Consider the following 17,681-nt stretch of genomic DNA (forward strand, 5'->3'; position numbering starts at 1 on the left):
TTGTGTCATTACGAACAAAAATGGTAGACGACAACCATTTCGTCCTGGCAGTGTCAGCAAATTTTGCTTAAAATAGTACCAGTGGCGTCAGTCACTGTTATTATCTTACCGTCTTTGTAGACGTCTTTCGAATGTCTCATCACACTTGTATCATGACGAAACAAAGAAAGGACATGACCTGCAAAGAAATAGGGGATGAATTACTACTTCTGCTTGTGTAGCTAAGTTATTCATATGCTTAGTTTTTTTTTACCAGCGTAATGAAATTTTAAAGCTTTCCAGTTGAATAACTACATGTCTGTGTCACCGCATGCTGTCGCCATCATTTATATGAACAAGAACATGTTATCTCCTAGTCTGTTACACAACTCTTTTTGGGAATCACACAGTATGAAGCAAAAGAGTCTAATATCTTAAATGATTATGGCCATGTGCTGATCATAGGTCTTGGTCCTTTACTCAAGTTTACAGCAGAATGTATTACAGGTCATGTTTTGACTTCTCTCCTTTCAGCTCATGTTGAGAATGAGGAGCAGTACACTCAAGCTCTGGAGAAGTTCGGCGAGAACTGTGTGTACCGGGATGACCCTGACCTTGGCTCAGCCTTCCTCAAGTTCTCTGTATTTACCAAGGAGCTCACCGCCCTATTCAAGAATCTGGTGAGAGCTGTTTGTGTGTGTTAATGGAGTTGTGCATATATATGCTATGCTAGAAAAATTGCATCTTAGCAAGTGACAATATCATAAATATCGTCACATGTACCAGGGGTTTCTTATTATCTTATTAACAGTGCAATAAATCGTATTGCCCATTGCTTCTTTTCAGAAATATATGTTTATAAAATTAATAAAATGACCAAAAACATCTGCCACAAAACAAGACTATTTCAATCATTAAATTCTAAAAAAATTAAATAATAAAAAAGTATTTTTTTGATCACTAGGCAATATCATCAAAATTCTGTCTGTCTGTCTGTCTGTCTGTCTGTCTGTTTGTCTGTCTGTCTGTCTGTCTGTCTGTCTCTCGTTAATTGCATTTTTGTAAACTGTTAAACGTCCATAATAACATGGTGGTTACGTTATTTAATATATTATTAGAAAAGCATCTATACTCTAGCTAGACATCAGTCAATTTAGTATTTTTTCCCGCCATTATGACAAAACATTAACTCATACCACAGTTTAATTTCTGTAGTAATAAATAATAAGCGTATTCTTTCGTCATGTTCCGAATGTTTCTAGTTTGATACGCTGGCCGATGTGTTAAGTCGAACCTTTATCACTGAAAGCGTTTCCAGACCTGACATGAAAGACATTAATTTGTGCCATATACTGCAAGTGATCTGTGAGGCGTGTAAAATGTGAGCTCATGTGCTCCGTTGTGTTTGTTAGAAGGTCAAGCTCGCAATGTTTTTGTACGATAATTGCATGGCTCACAGATAACCAGAATAAACATAACTGTATTGTGTATATATAGTGAATACATTCGTCTGTCCCTATCTCTAAGGTTTTTTTCGGACACATACATTTAGATTAGTTTCCTTTACCAAAAAGCGGATTAAACGGATGGTCCGTATATGCTTACCGAACACATCCGAGCTTGCCAAGCAGTACAGAATACCGAAATTGTATTCAAGATGAATTCTTTTCAGATGCTAATGAGAATGTTAATGTAATGAATGCGGTTCTAATGTAAGGGTTCTGTGCCTCTCTACATGATTACAATCACTACTACAGCAGGGAATTCTTAGAAATCTTATTAAACGCTGGCTCTTGCTCCAGTTTCAGAACATGAATAACATCATCACGTTTCCACTGGACAGTCTGCTGAAGGGCGATCTGAAAGGGGTGAAAGGGGTAAGTATTTAAGTTGAGGTTTATTTGGTGCATTTTGTTGTGTTGAGATGTCTAACCTGTATCATTACAACATTCGGTGAAGCTTTAGTTTGCCTTTAGTTTGAATATACAATACAGTAAACGTGTAGCATGAAATACGGTAGTAATCTGTAATAAAGGGAGAAACTACTAAACATCCCAGATCTCTGTAAAATGGCTCAAATTGCACATGTAATTCGCATGCAATAAACAATAAATGTTAAACTTAGGATGTTTTATGTAATTATATGGTGTTTTGGATGGTGGCAATAAAATTTCAGAGAACAAAGCAGTGTACTGGACTCCCGTAGAAACCAGAGAGACTTAAAGTCTGTTATCTGGATAAGGAATGCATACATTCTCATCCGAAATATAGGTTCAGGTCTCCAAAGTTAGCACATTTCCTCCCTGAATAAAGTCTAAAACAGCAGCTTTCTTATTACTTTCTTTTCATGTGGGGAGCTAAGAATTTTCCAGTCTGTGCTCTTCAGCTTATTAAATGTGAACCAAAGTATTTCATAATAGTAATTGACACAATTAGTGAAGGCAGGGGGCCCATAAGTTAAATACATCTGATCGAGTCAGTTGTGAGTGACATGCTGAGTTTATATGTGAGAGAGCAGATGGACAGATGGGTGTGATTAGGACATATTAAAATCTGTCCTGATCTCCTGATCCTCCCTGGCACCATGTGACTGTGAATCTTTAGCTCCTACATGAAGCATGATGCGATTTGCTCCTAATGAGTCCGCTTCTCATTGCTTCTGTCTCGTCTCCCTGGAGACTCTGCTTTTCGCCTTTCGTCTCTCACTCTCTCTCTCTCTCTCTCTTTGTTCCATGTGGTGAAGGGGCCCAGAGCTGAGGAGTGCGAAACACTCTCATGGAGATGCTCTTTCATAAATGTGTAACTAAAGTTGTTAGGCACTCCTAGATAGGCTCTAATTGGGATAAAGTCCAGGCTTAAAACACTGGGACTCTTTTACACTTTGCTTTAAAAAAAAAAAAATCCTCTCCATCTTAGAGCAAAATCAGCATGCCTTCAGGGAATGTTAAAACCTGGTTGTATTACAAACATGTATAAACCTCTGGGGAAAACAAACACTCTATAAACCTCCTTTAAAAATCAAACACTCTGTAAAGCTACTTAAAGTCAAACACACTATAAAGCTCTTGAAGTTGAAATAAATACTCAAGAATTTTCACTACCACATTGACACATTTTTCTAAAGTGAGAAAAAGAGTGGAAAAAATCTGCTCCATCAGATGAGATTAGCCTTTCACTTTGTAGCATTTTCCGTTAGGTGGTTAATGTATTGTAAACATCACTTAAACACACAAATGGCAGTTTTTATCTGATGGTTCATGACTAGGCTGAGCCCAAGTTGCTTTTTAACGCATTGCTCAAGTGTTAGATTGTTGGCCCAGACCTTAGTCTAAACTCTTAAACCATTATCAGTCTGTAAGACCTTAAAGCCCTAAGAGTGTACCGCATCAATATAGTTTAATCAATGATTGCTTCAACCTTTAACAAGGCAAGTGTTTGTATTTAACCTGAATTTATAGTGTTGTATCTAACCTGACTTTATAGTGTTTGTATCTAACCTTACTTTATAGTGTTTGTATTTAACCTGACTTTATAGTGTTTGTATCTAACCTGACTTTATAGTGTTTGTATTTAACCTGACTTTATAGTGTTTGTATCTAACCTGACTTTATAGCATTTGTATTTATCCTGACTTTATAGTGTTTGTATTTAACCTGACTTTATGGTGTGTTTTATTTTACCTGACTTTATAGTGTTTGTATTTAACCTGATTTTATAGTGTTTGTATTTAAACTGACTTTATGGTGTGTTTTATTTAACCTGACTTGATAGTGTTTGTATTTAACCTGACTTTATAGTGTTTGTATTTAACCTGACTTTATAGTGTTTGTATCTAAACTGACTTTATAGTGTTTGTATCTAACCTGACTTTATAGTGTTTGTATCTTACCTGACTTTATATTGTTTGTATCTAACCTGACTTGATAGTGTTTGTATTTAACCAGGTTGTAAGTGTGTTTGATTAGTAAGTAGCTTTACAGAGTGCTGGAGTTGAAAGGAGCTTTATAGTGTGTTTGTTTTCATGGGGCTTTATAGAGTGTTTTATTTTAATAGGGCTTTATAGTGTGTTTGACTTTAAGTAGCTTTACAGAGTGTTTGATTTTAAAGGAGGTTTATAGAGTGTTTGTTTTCCCCAGAGGTTTATACATGTTTGTAATACAACCAGGTTTTAACATTCCCTGAAGGCATGCTGATTTTGCTCTAAGATGGAGACATGCACTAATGGATTGAGATTATAGGGCTAGATGTGAGCTGTCACACGAACCATTAACCATGTACGTATTGTTCACACTCCAGTCGCTGCAGCCAAACAGTAATGCTGAGGCTAAATAAGCGTGAATTTTAACTGTTGCTCCTTGTGAAGATGATTTAAAATGTAAATAAATGAACATATATTTATTTATTGGTATATAACGCTTATTAGTAGGACACTGTTACATTAGCATGTTCAAAGAATCATGAATGGTATTTTTCCTGTGAAAGTAACTCGTATCTGGGAATGCATATGCCAGAGCAGCACTATGGTGCTGATGTCATACCCTAATCGCCAAATCCCATTATTCCACTCTAGATCTCTATTGTCACACACTTGTGTGTTTGCAGTTAATCCTGTGCTTGGCCTCCAGTCATGCGGACATTTACAAGAAAACCATTTGCGCTCTTCCATTTTTGGATGCTCTCAGATGGAGATCTACTACTACAGGAAGCCTCTCTGTTGAGACTCACTGACTCGTGAAGCTCACCCATGCAGGCATTAGCTAACCTCTCTCGTCTCTAGAGTTTTAGAGTTCCCACAGAGTTCTTATGATAACTCTGTGACTCAGATCATGAGAATCTCATCGGTGTCGATGTGGCTTATACAGATGGTCTATCAAGCATATTATCCATATAACCTATATACAATTTTCAATTATTTTCACCCTTTGTGGAAATGAGCAGAAATAAAAAAACACTATTTTGAGATTTTTTTTGTATAACTTTTTATCAAACAAACCGCATTCTAAATCATTAATATTTCATCCTGAGTGTCAGAGAGTGACATAAAAAATAGTCTATATAGAATAGTCTAATAGAATGTTTAATATAGCTTGAACTGAGCATTAAGACATTAAGTTATGTTTTAGTACATGGCCAAATTAGGAAAGCAAAACACACACCCAACAAAAGCTATAAGGTATTCGATTATATCTCCTCTATAAAGTAATGAATGTAATTTTTAGTGACTCTTTAGCAGTTCTTACTGGGCTCTCTGTGTACTGTTGCTTGTACATGAGAGCAGGTTCATGTTTTCTTACTTGTGCTATGTACTGAAATGTATTATGCTTGTACACTGTCGGGTTTACCGAACATCTGGATGCTTATATAACATCAGATCATTGTACAGTGTTTATTTAATGATGTTCAGTCAGTAACCACACCCTTCTATGCAATCTGGGCAGCATGGTCAGATTTTTATAGAGCCATAAAAAAAGATTAGTTTCGAATCAGTTCCAACATTTCCACTTGAAGCAATAATATTAGAGCTGCAAGTGTTTTCTTTATAACCGTGACGTTATTGTGTATGTACGTTATATCGCGTAGCACGTCAAACACCAAGTCCTGTTTATTAGTCTGCTAGTGCAATGTGCTCTATTTTTGTCATTTTTCCTTATTTCTACATCACACTATACGTCAGTAATTAGGGTTGTAAAATTTTCTGCCAATGTAAACCTGTTTAATGTTCATTCCATGTTTCTATTTTGTCCATTGTAGGACCTGAAAAAGCCATTCGATAAGGCCTGGAAGGACTACGAGACCAAAGTGTAAGCCGTTTGAACTTTTTTTTTGCTACTGAGTGAACTGAAAAATGAATAAATAATCAGTATATGTGTTCCTACTTCCCATTTTCACGTAGAGGTTAATTATTGCATTTGACCTTCATGTACTCAAAATAATTGCTTAAACGTTTATTCGTACATTTTACAGCATAGCTAAGATTAGCTAATAAAAAGATGCACAATGTGACAATTAGTTTCAGTGTTTTCTCTATTTTAATGATCACTAAATCCTACTTTACTTCCTTAAAGTCACTCTCCAGCACTTAACAATAATGCACTGTTAGTCTCATCTCCGCATCACCACTTCTCTTTCTGACTATCACTCTAAATGTGTTCTTTAATGTATGAGATTTGTGATAGCTTTCATATATTTTCCAAGCAGCAAAGGACATTCTTTACTGAAAGGGTAATGTTTTTTTTTTTCCCCCTATACCGTCCATTTTTGGCAGTCAGGGTGGCTGTTTATGTGCCATTCGGTTCAAGTTCATTATCATTTCCTGTCATCAGTTGCTTCATTTTTGCAGAGTTCTGAGAGAGCTTCATGAGATCCCTTTCCTGGTCCCATCAGCTCTCATTGTCCTTGGGGTTTCTCTAAAACTCCTTTTATTTGCTCATTATTGACTTTCCAGATTATACTGGATGAAATAATGGAGTTTAAATGTTCCTCGGTGCACTGCTGATTTGCAAGCACATTCTCATCACCATCAGCGCTTACGGTTTGACTCGGTTCTAATCCCTGAGCTATAAGAGAGCTGCCGGTTACTGTGTTTAACAATAGCAGATGTGCTTTTTGAGCAGTCTGAAAGGTTAGAAGTAATAGAGTATTGTGAACAGATGTCTGACTAATGAATGGCAGAATCCTAAACGTGCCCATGTGAGCACTGTAACACAGATGAGACAGGTTTAAAAGACAGCAAGCCTGAATAACATGACTGAAAAAATATCAGATTGGCCAGAACGGATAAATAAATTGATTAAAGAAGCAGAAACTGGGTTTATACAAACATCCCAGTTAGGTCTTCAGCTAAGGGTTATTTTCAAATTCTTATTAAGCTAATTAAGCAGTTAGTTGTTATTATTTGCTAAAAATTTCTAAACAGAGACATTTTTCTTCTTAAAAGTCTTCAGCATTTCAATAAACTAATCAAATATGCAGCTCATAAGTGGGCTTAATTCAATAACTGTATAACAGGACAGAAGCTACAGTATTTATTATTGACAATTGGTCATGGCATAATCTATATCACAAGCTTTTATTTATTTATTTATTTGTTTGTTTGTTTGTTTGTTTGTTTATTTATTATTTGAATCAGATGAATTTAATGAACTTTTACTGCTTATGAATATGTTTTGCTACTGCAACTCATCGTGAACAGCGAACAAATGGTCTCAGTCACTGGATACCCTTTTTTTTTTTTGTTCATTTCTGATCTGTTCGATTCAAAAATAAAGGCCAATATACACTGGCTTTTTAACTAATGGTAACACACAAAAGCTAAGTTCATGTTGCTTGCTGTTTGCACTTGTTGAATCAATTGCCAGAAGAGTCTCTTCAATGGATGCAAACAAGAATCGACTCCCAAGCTTCGGAGTCGATTCTTGGTTTCAACCAATGAATTGACTCGTCTGCGGATTGACTCCCAGCACCTTTGATATGAACTGAATTTACTGCTGTATCGCTGCTTTGTAAGCTAATTTACTGAAATAGCTTCGCTGCCTGTGGTGTGACGTGGCATAATGCATACAGCTGAGTGCTTCACATTGAAGACCAACTAATTGATGATAAAATTAGTTGTTCTAGCCAGGCCACTGTGATACCTTTCTTGGCTCATTTTGTTTATAACACCGGCCCTGACGTTAGAAAACCTGTCTTTTGTGCCTCTGCATCTGGTAGGAAATTGCTGAGTAGACCTGAGGTTACTAAACAGTTGACATTTCCAGCTGTTTTTAGAAGTGACGCGGAAGCATGTGTGTGGTCGTCTGTTCTCGACCTTACAGTCTGTAGTCTGCTTACTTTGCTGAATATTCCACAGTGTCAACACATGCTATCACACCACTTTTTAGAAACAAAATCTCTCTTTTGTCATTTGCTATTTCCATTCCCTATATATCCTTGTTTTTTAATTGTGGGTTTTGATTTAAAAAAAAAAACAAAAAAAAAACAACAACAAAAAAAAAAAAACCCGCTGGGCTTTAGACTCTCAGGCAGAGGATCCAGAGGTGGCCATGAATGGTTGTCTGATATTATGATGGATATAAATGGTAACAGTTAATCTCTTTTTCTACTTTTTTCTATCCATCAACAAATGTTTCCCTCTTTGTACACTTTAACATGCAAAACAAATATCCAATGATGAGGTATTTATCTGCAATGTCACTTTTAATACATCTTCCTGCTTAAGGTTTAAACTATGCTGGAAAAAGAATGGGGAGCCTGGATGGAAATTCTGAGAGCCCAGGGCTTCTCTGTCAGATGTTATTATTTAGAAGAAAAAAAAAACCCAAAACATTAGCTAGGCATTTTACATATTTATATACATTGAGGATCTTGGAAATCTACATCCAGACAGAAAAATGTGCTAGTGATGGATCTGTCTGGCAGGAGACATTAGAAGCAGCATGGTGACACGTTTGTTTGTCTGTGACTAAATGCGTGAATATGTGTGTATTCACACCTCACTTGAGCTGTTCCTGGGAGTCTTCACCTCCATTACAATCCTGACCAAGATATTGATATTTTAATATATTAGTATAACAAAAAAGTCCTTTGTTTGTGGAGTTTCATGTTCTCCCCATGCATTGGGGGATTTTTCAGGCACTCTGGCACTCAGTTCCTCCTCTAGTCCATAAGCATGCGCAGTAGGTTGATTGTGGTTTCTAAAGTGTCTCGAGTGTATAAATGGTGTGTGTCTGTGTGTGTGTGTATGTGAGTGTGTGTGTGTGTGTGTGTGTGTGTGCCTTCTGCTCTGTCTATATTATTCCACACATTGTACCCCAAGTCCCCTGGAATAGACACTAGTTCCCTGTGTAGGATAAACACTACAGTGGTACAGATGGATCCCTTGCCTGAAGTAGAAAGCCCTAACGCCATCATTGATGCTAACTTTGGAATCCTGTAACTGTTTGGCTTTACTTTATATAAAGGCAATGCAGTGTCCATAAAGTAAAGCGCTATTAAAGCATCTGTAAGGATTGCTCTGTTTCATGAGTGCTGTTTTATAATGATGGAATGATGTGTGTGTGTGTGTGTGTGTGTGTATGTGCCTGTGTGTCTGTGTGTGCGTGCGTGTGTGTGAGAGCGTGTGAAAGTAGTGTGTGAAAGAGTGTAGTGTGTGTGAAAGTAGTGTGTGAGAGAGTGTAGTGTGTGTGAGTGAGTGTGTGTGAGTATGTGTGAAAGTAGTGTGTGAGAGAGTGTAGTGTGTGCGTGTGAGTGAGTGTGTGTGTGCGTGTGTATGAGAGTGTGTGAAAGTAGTGTGTGAGAGTATGCGAAAGTAGTGTGTGAGAGTGTGAGTGTGTGTGAGAGAGTGTAGTGTGTGAGAGAGTGTAGTGTGTGTGAGAGAGTGTAGTGTGTGTGAGTGAGTGTGTGCGTGTGTGTGAGTGTGTGTGTGAGTGTGTGTGTGTGAAAGTAGTGTGTGAGAGAGTGTAGTGTGTGAGAGAGTGTAGTGTGTGAGAGAGTGTAGTGTGTGTGAGTGAGTGTGTGCGTGTGTGTGAGTGAGTGTGTGTGTGAAAGTAGTGTGAGAGAGTGTAGTGTGTGTGAGTGAGTGTGTGTGCCTGTGTGTGCCTGTGTGTGAGAGTGTGTGAAAGTAGTGTGTGAGAGAGTGTAGTGTGTGTGAGAGAGTGTAGTGTGTGAGAGAGTGTAGTGTGTGTGTGTGTGAGAGAGTGTAGTGTGTGTGTGTGTGAGAGAGTGTAGTGTGTGTGAGAGAGTGTAGTGTGTGTGAGAGAGTGTAGTGTGTGTGAGAGAGTGTAGTGTGTGTGAGTGAGTTTGTGAGTGTGTACGAGAGTGTGTGTGTATGAGAGTGTGTGTGTATGAGAGTGTGTGCAGATTGCACAAGATTATACGATTTAATTTTGTGCTTTTTGCAGCACCAAGATAGAGAAAGAGAAAAAGGAGCACGCGCGGCAGCACGGAATGATCCGGACAGAGATCAGCGGGGCCGAGATAGCAGAGGAGATGGAGAAGGAGAGACGTTTCTTTCAGCTTCAGATGTGTGAGGTCAGTAGGTGCAGGAACATTTTAAGATACTGAGCAAAAACAGAAAATGTACGTTCTTTTCTTTTTCTCTCTGTCCTGTGTCGTCTAAACGGCGTGTTTAAGTGTGTAACCGAGCAGCACTTAGACAAATACTGTAGTGTTCTCTTCAGCTTTAACAAAACATTTCTGTTTTGGTTTTTGATTACTGACGTTGTTTGTCCCGACTTATTTCTCATCCCGCTGGATTTTCGTTTCAGTACCTCCTCAAAGTGAATGAGATTAAAATCAAGAAGGGTGTGGATCTGCTGCAGAACCTCATCAAGTATTTCCATGCACAATGCAAGTAAGTGCCATTATATAAGCTAAACAAACGTTTCAGTGGAAAGACCAACAGCAATCTTTTTTTTTTTTTGTTAGAAGATAATTATTATAATAATTGGCCAAATTAGATTTTGAACTTTTGGTTAAGAAACATGGGATGCAAATAAAACCTTGAACAAAAGTACATAGTGGACATTTTCTAGAACAAATCTCAGCTGGAATACAACAGCTTTGCTGTACAAGGACGTCTCATGCGTCTCATCTTATTAGAATATTCTGCTTGATTTAATAAGTTTTGGCCAATTAGCAACAGTCAGTTCTGTGCATAATTTTCCTCTTCTTTTTAAAACCAGCCATAAATTAACGGCACTGCTAGGAACAGTGTTGCCAGGTTTGTGGTTTTTCCTGAGAATTGAGCTGTTTAAATTGCCTGTGTGGATTTATGATGATGATGAGTGAATTTTTTTAATATTTTCTATTTAATCTTAAGTCTTGTTCTGAAAAGGAGCCCAGTGAAAGAACACTAAGCATTTTTATGCCATCAGCTGTAAACATAATATACCTCTCTAGCTGAGAGTGATTTCTTCACATAGTAAATGTCAGGCTTGGCTCAAGTTAATGAATATCTATGTGCTGTAACTGAACAGACAGAAGACTAATCCATTCAGTTTGTAATCAGATCCCAACTCCCAAAATGTCTGCCATGGTCCTGCACCACAATCTGCCTGGACTCTTTTGTGTTTGAGATCTAAACGAAAGAGAACCGTTCAGTAAAACTGTGCCGGGTTTTCCTAGGCATGTATATGTTGTTCAACATTAATATTAGACACACGACGCAGCTGCGTCAAGTCCACTCTGCCAGTCCACTTTCCCACTCACACATACATACATCAGGCCCATGGGAGAAAAGCTTGAAGTGAAAAGGTTTTGGATCAATACTGTCTGTTTGGGAAGATGCATGCCAAAAATATTCCTGTTATACTCCACCGGTGTGACAGAAGACAGATATTTTCCACATTAAGCGCTTAGACTTGGCCTCATCCTGTAGGTTTTTCCCAATTATTTTAGAAGTCAGGTGGAAATGCTCTTCCCAGAAGAGATTTTTAGACCATTAGAGAGAGAGAGGGAGTGTGTGTGTGTGTGTGTGTGTGTGTCTCTGTGTGTGTGTCTCTGTGTGTGTGTGTCTCTGTGTGTGTGTGTCTCTGTGTGTATGTGTCTCTGTGTGTGTGTGTTTCTCCGTGTGTGTGTCTGTGTGTCTCTGTGTGTGTGTGTTTCTCCCTGTGTGTCTCTGTGTCCCTGTATGTGTGTGTGTGTGTGTGTGTGTGTGTGTGTGTGTGTAAAATGGTTGGTTGGATGGTAGTAGAGGTTGAATGTTAATGTGATGTATTTTTACACCTGATTTTTATCTCTCTGGTGTCTCAGTTTCTTTCAGGACGGCCTGAAGGCTGTGGACAACCTGAAACCCTCTATAGAGAAACTGGCTACTGATCTGCATTCGGTGAGCACAGCATCAGCATAGCCGTGTGTTAACAGTGCCTGTCCTAAGCATCTAATTATTCATCATCAATTCATGTATTATTATTGGTAGTAGTAGAAGTATTGTTGCTGAATTCTGTTGTAGATCAAGCAGGTTCAGGACGAGGAACGCCGACAGCTCACGCAGTTACGAGACGTGCTGAAGACGGCGCTGCAGGTGGAGCAGAAAGAGGTAAGGCTTCAGCGTGCTTCATGTAAAGTGGATGTACTCACACTAAGGTGACAGGACTCAAGCTAAAATTATATATAAATAAATTAAAGCTACTCTCCCTACCTGAAAATGGCTCATACTGTCGATCTTCAGACAGCATTCAGATGTTCGCTCTTTACCTCAAACAAACAACTTTAACTCGGGTAATCCTTAAAGAATGTATGAAGCGATCATGTGTGTTTCATTTATATTCACACAACCTTCTTAACTCTTTGAGTAGCCACTGGATATCCAAGAGATTTAGAGTGAAGGTGTAGATCTGTGTGCTGTTGTGCATTTGTTTGTCTTGTTGTCGTGTTTTAAATTGTCTGATGAAAAGCTTTTTTTCCCCCCTTCTTCTTTAATGCTTCCACACTTTGCCAACGAAGTCTAGGAGAGTAAGTGCCTGTTTGCGTCCACTTTTTGTGAAGAGAAGTGCAGGCCGTGGGAGACTACAAAGTTCCCACCTCCTGTACCTTTAATACCGCTGTTTGTGTCCAGAGGTGCCAACATCTGTTTGAATGTAGTTTCTGATTTCCTAAAGGAAGCAGAGGGAAAAGGACTTCAAACGTCAAACACGATTCAGTTGCTTTCGCTTAGCGAAAACTTCGTCTAATGAAATTCGACATGCGAATTCGCAGGAATTGGTTTTGTAAACCGATTAAACAAAAATGTATTGCAGTGCATCATTATTTGTACTGCATTTTCTACATATATTAAACTTTTTCTTCAGTCCCTCCAGCATTTTTTTCAAATATTTTTCTGTGATTGTTGAAGCCAAAAAAAAAAAATGCTTGATTTTGTGATGCAACTCGCAGAATTGGTGAAAATGCAAGCACAGGATTTTTACTTTAAACTCCTACCAGTGAAGAGATTTGTAATAAGTGTCTCTGATCGCTCTACTCATGTTCAGCGCATGTAAATAGAAGAAGGGTTTGGCTGAACGCATGTTGTGATGAAGTCACCAGACATGACAGGTCTTGCCGAAAATCTGTGGTCGTTTTGAAACATTTTTAAACTCCTCCCAATATTGTGGAGTTTGCTTGGATTTCTGTAATGGCAAAATGCAGAAATTCCCAGAGGGTCTGATTTCCTGGTCCTGTTGGGCAGCCAAGATGTTTTAGATGTGTCACTAATCTAGTTTTTTTTTTTATTGCTCATCAACTTCTGCATACTTAATTATATTTGTTGTAATTATTATGTGCAACACCAGTCATGGGCTGGAATTTTTTTTATTTACATTTTTATAATAGATATATGATCAGCATAAACATAAACAGTAGACATTTCACCATTTCCGCTGTTAGCACTTGAAGTGCGCTAAGATGAAGAGTTTCTCTATCTGTAGGATTTTCTTGTTGCGATGTCGGCACCTCTGCACGAATTTTGAGAAATCGTCCCATTGTTTAATATCCGTAGCTTCATAAATTCAGAGAGTGTCTTTGGTACGTGTTCAGATACAGAAATCAGACTTAGTTTCACGTGCTGTTTCTATTTTTGTCATATTCCTTACTTCACTAATGCTTCCTTGTGGTTTCAAATTTTAAACACGCATCACGTAATTGTCTCTCGGCTTACCCGTGTGAAAAGTACTGTTGAAATCTCAGTCTGATGCTGTACTCTGAGGCTTTACCACTTTCCCCTAAGTTTCTAAATGTGTTTGTGAATGCGGTCGCTTCTCTATGGGGTTCTGGGACATCCAGTGTTGATGTTTCCTCAAAGGAAGTGACCGCATGATGGTGCAAGCTTTTCCCTTTCTTTGACCCCTGGGGATAACCACTTCCTGTCCTTTTTTAAGATTAAATCTCATAAGCATCTACACACGTCTTTCTTTTGATTTTCAGGATTCCCAAGTACGGCAAAGCACCACCTACAGTCTGCACCAGCCACAGGGGAACAAGGAGCATGGCACTGAACGAAGCGGGAACCTGTACAAGAAAAGTGATGGGTGAGTGAGTTAACGTCACCACAATGTCCTACAGGACACGATCATCATGTGCTAATCATCATGTCATAAATGTCTTAATACTATAGCAGTCTGAACTGACAGACTGATAAATAGAAGGATAGCAGCAGTATGATAGCAGCAGTATGATGTCTCTTCCTGTTTCCTGTCTACAGTCTAAGGAAAGTGTGGCAGAAGAGGAAGTGCACGGTGAAGAACGGCTACCTGACCATCTCCCACGGGACGGTAAGCCAAAGTGTTGATTTTCCTCTCCTTCTTTAATTCCTTTCACTGTATATTTGTATATTCCACTTTTAAAACCTTCCACTCTGCAGGTTGTTTGCTCTCACCGCCTGCTCTTTGTCAGTGAGACAGACTAGAGCTTGGATTGAGTAATACTAAAACTTTTAAGTATTATGGAATTTTCCCACTTTTCCCAGTAAAAGGAAAAGAGAGAAGCAGAGCCGCACCTACTTTTAAAACATGCAGAAGCTTGGCTTTTATGAGTTCAGAATGCCGTCAATCCCTAGGAGAGGTCTTACAGCTGTGTCTGCAAAAGGAACAAGATGATATTTTTTTTATTTGTACAAAGAAAACCATATCGAAATGTTCATGTTGTATGCAAGTCTCCTGCATTATTGAACATCTCTCTCTCTCTCTCTCTCTCTCTCTCTCTCTCTCTCTCTCTCTCTCTCTCTCTCTCTCTCTCTCTCTCTCTCTCTCTCTCTCGATTTATCTTGTACTCTCAGCCAAACAGACCACCAGCCAAGCTCAATCTCCTAACCTGCCAGGTCAAGCACAACCCAGACGAGAAGAAAAGCTTTGACCTCATCTCACGTATGTCAATCCACTGTAATACACAATCACACACACACACACACACACACACACACACACACACACACACACACACACACACACACACACACACACACACACACACACACACACACCATCCCTGATCTCTCTCCAAGATTTACTCAACTTTAAGCTGCAAAGTCTCCAAGATTTACAAAGACTCAGTTTTACAGGATAACTCAGTTATACGGAGTCGTTCTAAACATGAATGGGTAGGAGCGTCCATTGTCCTCAATACCCAGAAATGTTGTCTGTCTGTCTGTCTATCTTTCTTTCTTTCTTTTTGTCTGTCTGTCTGTGACTGCCTAGACATACATTTACTGGTGAAATCCAGGTTTCTTCACTCTAAGACTCACACACTAGATTCCATGTTAGTTAGTAACTTGGTAATCAAGGGAACAGTCTCTTTTATGCAGTTTTTAAAAAAATTTTCTTCTTGTTCTCTGTTGTTGAACAATAGATTTTGTTGTACAGGATTAAAAATCCCAACTTTGAATAATGTCACTTGTTTTCCTTAGATAAAGCTCTATTTACTTTTCCTGCCTATTGCTTAGTGTGTTGGAGGATATTGTGTGTGTGTGTGTGTGTGTGTGTGTGTGTGTGTGTGTGTGTGTGTGTGTGTGTGTGTGTGTGTGTGTGTGTGTGTGTGTGTGTGTGTGTGTGTATATATAAGTGTGTGTTAATACAGTAGCAGTGTTTGTACATGTGATGTCAACACCACGTCATGGCAGGTGTTATGGGATGTTATGACAGTTTGTGTCACCGTAATCTAAACCACACTTCCTCAGTGCTGGCAGCAGCACCGTGAGCAGACTAATATAATTAATCATTATATGATTATTATTATATTATATTATGTCCATATAGTGTATGTACGTGTCGTACCTTCTGACATCAACAATATCTGCTCAAGCATCTATACAGAAAATCAACAAATGACAGAGAATGATAATCATGCCATTGTTGCATCATAAACTGCCATGTGGCTGTATACGATGTATGCTTGTCAGTTTTATGGTACTTGGTTTAAGGAATGTTATACAGTGAACATAATGCTGAGGAAATAAGCCTAAAGCTGTCGCACCTTTAATTTCGAATTAAGGGCCAATCAGTGCCGTTCTCACATAATAACAGAAAATGCTTTGAAAACATCTGTTAATTATAGCTAGAATAACCCCTATAATTAGAGGAATTAAGTGTGTGTACTAGACCACTCTATGTGAACTAAACAGATTCTTCTATTTTTTTTTTCGTTATCCTTTTCCCTTTTTTTTCCTTGCACTCGCTTTCCCTCCCTCGCTCCCCTCCTTCCATCTCACAGACGATCGAACGTATCACTTTCAGGCGGAGGATGAGGCCGAGTGCCAAATGTAAGCATGTGTGTTTTTTTTTTGTGCAGAAAGGAAACCTTTCATTGTGCATTTCCTTTTCCTGGCCTCCTAATTACCTTTTTCAGTATCCATTACTCTCTGATTCCTCTTCATTCACTCTGACTCACTGTGTCACTCCCACTGTCTCGTCTCTGTTCAGCTGGATCTCTGTGCTGCAAAACAGTAAGGAGGAAGCGCTTAACAACGCCTTTAAGGGAGACCAGCACGTCGGCGAGAACAACATCGTTCAGGAGCTGACCAAAGCCATCCTGGGCGAGGTCAAACACATGACCGGGAACGACGTCTGCTGTGACTGCGGTGCTCCTGGTGAGCGACTAGTAATAGGGAGGCTAACATGAGGAGATACAGGAAGGCAGAATGGATCAGAGCAAGAATAAAAACTCTGAAAATGAACAAACTACGCAGTACTAAGCATAAGCTTTACTTTGAACGTTCTGTTGCTCTCATACATCACCTAATGTTTACATCAGGCTTAATGGTTAAAACTGCAGTAATTTTTTTTTTTAACAGTGTCACTATCGAGTATGTTAGAGAAAATATAGGATGTAAATACACATGTAAATGAGCAGTCTCTGGGGAGTTCTGGAAATCTATCAATAATGATTTATGGCCAAATTTGATCATTGAGGCACAAAGAAATCCATTTACAAAAGAAAAAAGATATGTGGTATAATCGTGACCGTGCCTAGACAAGTCTGTCCAAGAAATGTCAGTGATCTGGTAAAAATCCAGAGAGGATAATACATGTACATCATGTGGTTACAGGATCCTGTATTAACGTTTGTCTGCTTTTATACTATGGAACATTACAGTTCATGTCTTTTCTCTAGGGCCCACATGGCTGTCCACCAACCTGGGAATTCTGACCTGTATAGAATGCTCTGGGATCCACCGAGAGTTGGGAGTGCACTACTCCAGAATTCAGTCCCTCACGCTGGATGTCCTCAGCACATCAGAACTCTTGGTTGGTGGTTCTTTTTATTATTTTTTTAATAAATACACTGCAAGTGCATTTAACACTGAATACCTTACGTCAGATGTGGAATCCTTACATCAGATGATAAAGACTCAATAGATAGTATTTATCATAAAGATAATATTTATAATGAAAATGTTGTTTTAATATAATTACTTATTGTTTGGTCTGAAAGTGATAAAAGCCATAATAAAAAAAACAAAACAAACAAAAAAAAACACATACAATGATGACTAAGTAGATGGAAAAGTACCACTGTGGAAGCCTTTTTTTTAACACAGGTGTGTGTGTGTGTGTGTGTGTGTGTGTGTGTGTGTGTGTGTGTGTGTGTGTGTGTGTGTGTGTGTGCGCGCCTGCCCTGCAGCTGGCCAAGAACGTAGGGAACGCTGGTTTTAATGAGATCATGGAAGCAGGTTTGAGTACAGAAGTTACGGTCAAACCAAATCCTACCAGTGATATGTAAGTGATGCTCTCACT

The 17,681-nt window shown here is 38.7% G+C and overlaps 1 protein-coding gene across 5 annotated transcripts in view; it reads left to right on the plus strand.

The window, feature by feature from the left end:
* The window catches only part of asap2a (ArfGAP with SH3 domain, ankyrin repeat and PH domain 2a), a 73,941-nt gene that overhangs the window by 41,664 nt on the left and 14,596 nt on the right, over window positions 1–17,681 (plus strand). For 4 of the 5 annotated variants that reach the window (XM_047821499.1, XM_047821500.1, XM_027172525.2 and 1 more), the window contains exons 3-17: window positions 514–659; window positions 1,782–1,856; window positions 5,731–5,780; window positions 9,879–10,008; window positions 10,245–10,330; window positions 11,731–11,806; window positions 11,930–12,016; window positions 12,424–12,432; window positions 13,879–13,982; window positions 14,156–14,225; window positions 14,729–14,816; window positions 16,159–16,207; window positions 16,368–16,534; window positions 17,059–17,192; window positions 17,569–17,663. In XM_047821499.1, coding sequence (XP_047677455.1) covers window positions 514–659; window positions 1,782–1,856; window positions 5,731–5,780; window positions 9,879–10,008; window positions 10,245–10,330; window positions 11,731–11,806; window positions 11,930–12,016; window positions 12,424–12,432; window positions 13,879–13,982; window positions 14,156–14,225; window positions 14,729–14,816; window positions 16,159–16,207; window positions 16,368–16,534; window positions 17,059–17,192; window positions 17,569–17,663 — 1,366 coding nt within the window. The remainder of the gene's footprint in view (window positions 1–513; window positions 660–1,781; window positions 1,857–5,730; window positions 5,781–9,878; window positions 10,009–10,244; window positions 10,331–11,730; window positions 11,807–11,929; window positions 12,017–12,423; window positions 12,433–13,878; window positions 13,983–14,155; window positions 14,226–14,728; window positions 14,817–16,158; window positions 16,208–16,367; window positions 16,535–17,058; window positions 17,193–17,568; window positions 17,664–17,681) is intronic. The other variant, XM_027172526.2, reaches the window with a different exon arrangement.

Source organism: Tachysurus fulvidraco, chromosome 12 (genome assembly GCF_022655615.1).
Source record: "Tachysurus fulvidraco isolate hzauxx_2018 chromosome 12, HZAU_PFXX_2.0, whole genome shotgun sequence".
NCBI lineage: Eukaryota > Metazoa > Chordata > Actinopteri > Siluriformes > Bagridae > Tachysurus > Tachysurus fulvidraco.